The sequence below is a fragment of the Borostomias antarcticus genome (assembly GCF_949987555.1).
Source record: "Borostomias antarcticus genome assembly, chromosome: 17".
In the NCBI taxonomy this organism is placed as follows: Eukaryota; Metazoa; Chordata; class Actinopteri; order Stomiiformes; family Stomiidae; genus Borostomias; species Borostomias antarcticus.
In genome coordinates, this window is record NC_140250.1 from 19,410,176 (window position 1) to 19,416,897 (window position 6,722).

Here is a 6,722-nt window from a genome sequence, read left to right on the forward strand (position 1 = left end):
ACACACACACGCACACACCCTTTTCCTCATACATATCGTACAGTGACTGAGGTGCACCTTCTTCTTCTTTGTTTGGGTGTAAATGTCTCACTCCCCCCCAGGCTCGGGGCCGAAGGGCTATCCTTTTACCACCCCGAGCCTGGGTGAGGGGTCACCCGGGCTGTATATCCAGCACACCTCCAGGAGCCACGTCACCCTTTCATCATCCACAACCGTCAGGCCACGCATTCCGTTGGGTGTCCGGTATGTCGGACAGTCCAGGATGACATGGTCTGCGGTTTGTTCCACGGCGCCACACTCACACGCCGCACAGGATGCCAAGCCCCATCTGTGCATCGATGAGCGGAAGCGTCCGGCGCCAGTCCGGAGGCGATTAACGCCCGGCTCACACGCTTGCGTTTGATGCGTCAACATTGACGGATGCCATTCACTTTCGCTGCCGCACGCAACAACAACCAATCACATTGTCCAAAACTGCGCTCGCAACAGCCGAGTATATTCTCCGAACCTGCTAGCGCGAACTATTTTGAAAACCCACCCGGCTTTTCGTTTAGTGCTGTCATGGATGCTAATCTGGTCGAACGTGTTGCGATCGTTTATGCATTGTGGTTGAGGCAACGTGAACGTGGTGCCCGCAGGTATTGGGTACATCCTATCCTGAAAACAAACAATTCAAACAGCGATTGTCCTCCATCTTGGTATCGAAAAATGTGAAAATCCCGCCTTGCGATGACGTCTTTCTCCGTCAAGACATCTGATTGGTCGGCAGCTCCGGCAACGCATCTGAAAGTTGAAAATGTTTTAACTTTCGACGCTAGCAACGCAGGCAACGCAACGCACCGGGACAACAACGGAACCAGAATGCCATTCGGCTGCAGCCATTGAAAGTGAATGGCATCCGTCAAAGTTGACGCATCAAATGCAAGCGTGTGAGCCCCCCGTAAGCCTCACCCGTGCTGGTCGGGGTAAGGACCGGTGGTCGGGATGAAATCAGGAGTCAGGAGGTATTTGCCTTCCACTCTGCACGGCAGGTGTAGTCCGCCCATCCTGCCTCGCTGATGTTAAGATCTCTGCATTGCTGCAGGAGATCCCGTGCGGCACAAAAGGGTGTCTCGACTTGAGATGCCGGTGAGGCTCCGCTGTTGCAGTGAACCTGTCGTGGAGCAGGTGGTCAGGCTCCACTGCCCGGCAGGCGAGACGTGTTGTGGTTCCTGTGTGGCGGAGGCCAGCGGGCTGGATGCCTGCAAGGATGGGAAGATTGTCCACAGGAGTGGGACGCAGGCATCCTGTCACGATGCGCAAGCCTTCGATGATAGGCGGGTCGATGAGGTGGGTGTGAGCGCTGCGACACCAGACCGGTGCGCAATATTCACTGGTCGAGTAGACCAGGGCTAGGACTGCCGTACGCAGTGTTTTTGCCCCGGCGCCCCAGCTTGATCGGACCAGTCACCTCATCACCGCCACATGAGCTGTTAACTTCTGCGGCAGTGACTCGGGGTGGCGGCGGAACGTGAGCAACATTGCTTGTTGTTAAGGTGGAAGGCCGCCGACACCGTCTTTGCCTCGCTGAGCTTCACCATTTCTGGAGGTTTGCCGCTAGTGTCTGCATGTCCTGGTTCAAGATCTCCTCCACGGCCTGCCAGTCTCCAGCTGAGTACACTAGCGCAAGGTCATCTGCATAGGCATACTTCCTGGAGACTGTGGTCGGCAGGTCGTAGGTATAGATGTTATAAAGGAGGGGGGGCCAGGACAGATCCCTGGGGGACGCCGTTTTTAAGGCGTCGCAACCTGCTTCGCTGTCCACTACCGGTGGTGAGGATGAAGCTGCGGTTTCGGACAAGCTCTATGATCATGCTGACCATGTGCCTGTCCGGCAGCAGGCAGAGCAGCTTGCAGGTGAGCCTGCGGTCTTCTTTTTAGCCGAGAAGCTGTCCTCGATGTCTTGAGTCATCAGAGTGACTTGATCTACGGTCGATCTCCCGCGTCGGAACCGGGCCTGCTCCTGTGGGAGCAGCGGGTCGATGATTGGTTCGACGCGGGAGTAGATGAGACACTTGAGGATCTTGAAGGAGATACATAACAGAGAGATGGGGCGGTAACTCTTGGGGTCCCCTTCAGGCTTGTTTGGCTTAGGGATCGCGACAACTAGGGCTCTTCTCCAGATTTTGGGGATCTTGAGTTGGTTCAAGCAGGAAGAGAGGAACGCTCTTAACGAGGACTTCAAGGTAGCTGTGGCATGGAGTATAAGCTCTGGGCAGATAGAATCAGGCCCTGCAGCTTTCCCTGGCCTTACATGCTGGAGGGCAGCAGCGAACTCCTGCGAACGCCGGAGATGTTGACGCCGCTAGTAACCCTAACCCTAACCCTAACCCGCGAACCCTTGTAGCCTTCCAGAGGTCAGACACTTCTTTTGCCATGAGACGTGATGATTCGCGGTCTTTGCCCTCGTATGTCCCACTTTTCACAAATTGTGATGCAATTTTGTTTGCAGAGATGGGGCAGTGATGGGGGGAGTGTCTGGACCTACCAGTGAGGTTGTTAAGGATGCTCCATGCCTTGCGGCTGGAGTGTGAGAAGTCGATGGAGTTAATGGCCTCCTCCCAGCGCTCTTGTCTCCTTCGGCTGAGTCTAGACAGCAGGGCTGAGGCAAGCCTGTGACTCAGCTCCTGAGGGGGCCTGGAGGAAGACTCTCACACTCCACATCCCAGCACGGTTTGTAGCTTTTGCAACGTCCACCTGGGATGGATTTTTTGCCCGCTTTCACCAGAATGCAGCAGAGTTCCCAGTACGCCTCGTCTACGTTGTTGGTGTTAGGTGGTGGAAGGCACCTCGTGGATCTATGGGTAAGGTAGCGGTAGCGTTTCCAGTTGGCCTTTCAGAAGTTCCATCGCTTCACCGGCTCGCTCGGGACAAGGTCCACGAGTTTAGACATGGTTATCAGCGATGTTCGACCACGGGAACTTTCCTAGCAAGTGTCTATAAGGGAGCCGGTTATCAACGCCAAGTCAGGATTCGTCCCAGTTTTCCAGCAACCTGCGACAAAGCTGACTGCACCCTTTAACGTTAACTCTGCTGTATACATACAATCTGCTCAATATTCTAGTCGTGTTTGCATTTGCATCTCTCTCTTTCTCTCTATCTACCGCTCTCTCTCTCCCATCTTCCTGTCAGCTGAGTTCTCTGATGTGTCTGGTCTGTTGTGTGTCAGAGACAGCTGCTCAGGGACCCCTCCTCCCTCTCTGTCTCCCTCTCTCTCTCTCTCTCTCTCATCATCCTTCTCCTCTAATGCTGACAGAGGCAGCGGAGCTGGAGGAAAGTTTGGTGCCACTCTGTGTGAACCCTCCTCCCCCCACAGCCTCCCCACCCTCTACCCCCTACCCTCTACTCTCCCCACCCTCTACCCCCTACCCTCTACTCTCCCCACCCTCTACCCCCTACCCTCTACTCTCCCCACCCTCTACTCTCCCCACCCTCTACCCCCTACCCTCTACTCTCCCCACCCTGCACTGTAAACGGTACCTCCTCTCCTGGTGGGATTTCTGTGCAGCTTAAAACTGTGGCCGCCCAGTCATGGCCAGAAACATACCGTATTAACACGACTAAAGGATTGTGCCGCCATGTGTGGTGACACATTTGTGGGTTTGTTTTAGACCCGGGTGTGGGAGTTAGTTTGTGTGGATGTGGGTCCGGATGCGAGTTCCGAGGGCCAGCCTCACTTTGAGGGATGTCGGTGTCCCCGGGTGACATGACCCCCCCCCCCCCCCCCCAGCTCGAGTCCATGGATAGATATACGGGGTGCACTTGATTTATGTGACCAAGTGAAACGAGACCAATGGAACAATCTCAAAGACCAAAGCTCTGAGGTTAATCGAATGCACCACAAAATTCAGTTAACCACCTCCGAGATGGAGAACACTGGTTCTGAGGTGGAGAGTGCTGGTTCTGAGGTGGAGAGTGCTGGTTCTGGAGGTGGAGAGTGCTGGTTCTGAGCTGGAGAGCGCTGGTTCTGGAGGTGGAGAACTCTGGTTCTGGAAGTGGAGAACGCTGGTTCCGAGGTGGAGAACTCTGGTTCCGAGGTGGAGAACGCTGGTTAAGAAATGGAGAACGCTGGTTCCGAGGTGGAGAGCGTGACTTGTGGTACTCCGCCCTGTCGCGGGGTCATGGGGTCGTGGGGTCGCTGGGTCGTACGGCCCTGCGTTTGACGGCTGGGAGACGAGGAGGAAGTCTGATGTTGTACTTGAGCCCCGACACTCTAACATGGCCTCCAGGTTTCAGACGGCTGCTTAAACACTTTAACACTGCCGTCTTTTGCTGTGTCGGAGTGAGAGAGGCAGAGACAGTCCGGGGGGAGGAGGGAGGGAGAGGAATGGGAGGAGGAACTTCTCAGGCAGGCAGCCGCTCTGTAAGGAGCAGATCCCAGGTAGCCTCTCCTCCCCTCAGCTGCTCAAAGTGGCCCTGCTTCAGACAGACAGGTAGAGCACGGACCGGCTGCGTCCACGTCTTTCAAGTTCAGCCTGCAGCCTCAATTAGTCCCCTGACCCCTGACCTCTGCCTGCTGCCCGTCGGCCCCAGGCCTCCCACGCAGAGCAGCCGTGTGATTGGTCCTCAGACCACGTCTCCGCTGCAGTAATGACTCACAGGATCACAGGACCGGATTCCAGGCTCTCCAGCCAATCACAGAGCAGCGGGACGCAGACCAAGATCTCCGCCGTCTGTCTGTCCACATTGAGGCTGGGTTTTATAGGATGGGATGTCTCCACACAAAATGATAACCCCTCTCTCTCCCTCCCTCCCTCTCTCTCTCCCTCCCTAACTCTCTCTCTCCCTCCCTACCTCTCCCTCCCTCCCCCCCTCCCTCCCTCCCTCTCTCCCCCCCTCCCTCCCCAGGCCTGGGGAAGACCAAGAGGAAGACGAGCGCGCGTGACACCTCCCCCACGCCCAGCTCCGACACAGAGTACCCCTCCAACGGGAGCAGCGGGGTGGGAGGAGGAGGAGGAGGAGGAGGAGGAGGAGGGGCGGAGAGGATCTATGACCTCGCCCTCCCCGCTGTGGTGAAGTTTGCGTACGCGGCGGAGCGCGAGGACGAGCTGACCCTGGCGAAGGGCTCGCGGGTGGTGGTGATGGAGAAGTGCAGCGACGGCTGGTGGAGGGGCAGCCAGGGGGGGCGCGCGGGCTGGTTCCCCTCCAACTATGTCCTGGAGGAGCCCGGGGGGGAAGAGGGGCGGGACTCCCCCGGGGGCGCGGCCCCGACCAACGGGCGGGCGGCGGGGGGCGGTGGCGGGGAGGGAGGGGGCGGAGTCCTCCACCTGGTCCAGACTCTGTACCCCTTCAGCTCGGTGACGGAGGAGGAGCTGAACTTTGAGAAGGGGGAGGTGATGGAGGTGGTGGAGAAGCCGGAGAACGACCCGGAGTGGTGGCGCTGTCGGACCCCCCGGGGGCTGATTGGTCTGGTCCCTAAGAACTACGTGGTGGTCCTGAGCGAGGGGCCCCCCCTGCCCCTGCCCTCCTCTCCGCTCCCAGCCTCCCCCCTGGGCCGCTCGGCGCTGAGCCCGGCCCGCGTGGGCAGGTTCGCCGGGAGGGAGTGGTACTACGGAGGCGTCAGCAGGAGTCAGGCGGAGAGCGTCCTTAACGAGCGTGGAGAGGAGGGGGACTTCCTGATACGAGACAGCGAGTCATCGGTGAGTCTGGAAGGGAGGGAGGGAGGGAGGAGAGGTGAATAGAGATGGGAGAGAGAGAGGGAGGGAGGGGAGTTGAGTAGAGATGGGAGAGAGGGAGGGAGGGAGGGAGGGTGGGAGGGAGGAGAGGTGATGGGAGAGAGGGAGGGAGGAGAGGTGAATAGAGATGGGCGAGAGAGAGGGAGGGAGGGGAGGGGAGTAGAGATGGGAGAGAGGGAGGGAGGGAGGGAGGAGAGGTGAATAGAGATGGGAGAGAGAGAGGGAGGGAGGGAGGAGAGGTGAATAGAGATAGGAGGGGTCTGGGAGGAAGAGACTAAGGAAGAGGAGGTGAATGCCAGCGGGGGGGAGGGGGGGGGGGGGGTAGGGGGGAGGTGTGGGTGTGAAGGTGTGGAGTTGCCTCGTAGCTGGTCCTCTGCTGCCCTCTGCTGGCGAATAGCTTGTTGAGTCTGTGGGTCTGGGAAGTATGTGAAGCCCTGATGATCTCTGGTCATGATGACCCATCTGACAGACTTCCTCTCCCCCCAACAGCCCAGTGATTTCTCTGTGTCTCTGAAGGCGGAGAGGAAGAACAAGCACTTTAAGGTGCAGCAGACGGAGGGCGCGTTCTGCATCGGGCAGCGCCGGTTCTGCTCCATGGAGGAGCTGGTGGAGCACTACAAGAAAGCACCCATCTTCACCAGCGAACACGGGGACAAGCTGTACCTGGTCAAACCCCTGCTGTGACGCGCACACACACACGCACACACACACACGCACACGCACACACACGCTCGCAGACCTAAAGCACTGACAGATGCCCATGTTGGTACTTTGTTGGTACTACACACACACACACACACACACACACACACACACACACACACACACAGACACACACACACTCCCCAGAGTCCCCCGGGACACAAACACCTGTCTCAATGCCTCAGCGTCCAGACCAAGGAGGTCTCATCTGGCGGACAACTTGGACTGCACACACCCCAAACACACACACACACCCCAAACACACACACACACCCCAAATACACACACACACACGGCAGGTATGGT

At 57.9% G+C, this 6,722-nt stretch overlaps 1 protein-coding gene across 1 annotated transcript in view; it reads left to right on the plus strand.

Moving 5' to 3' along the window:
* Positions 1-6,398, plus strand: part of nck2a (NCK adaptor protein 2a) — a gene marked incomplete at both ends in the record, with an annotated part of 11,458 nt that extends 5,060 nt beyond the window's left edge. The window contains 2 exons of the mRNA XM_084451775.1: positions 4,888-5,678; positions 6,204-6,398. Of these exons, the coding sequence (XP_084307901.1) occupies positions 4,888-5,678; positions 6,204-6,398 (986 nt within the window). The remainder of the gene's footprint in view (positions 1-4,887; positions 5,679-6,203) is intronic.
* Positions 6,399-6,722: the final 324 nt, after the last annotated feature.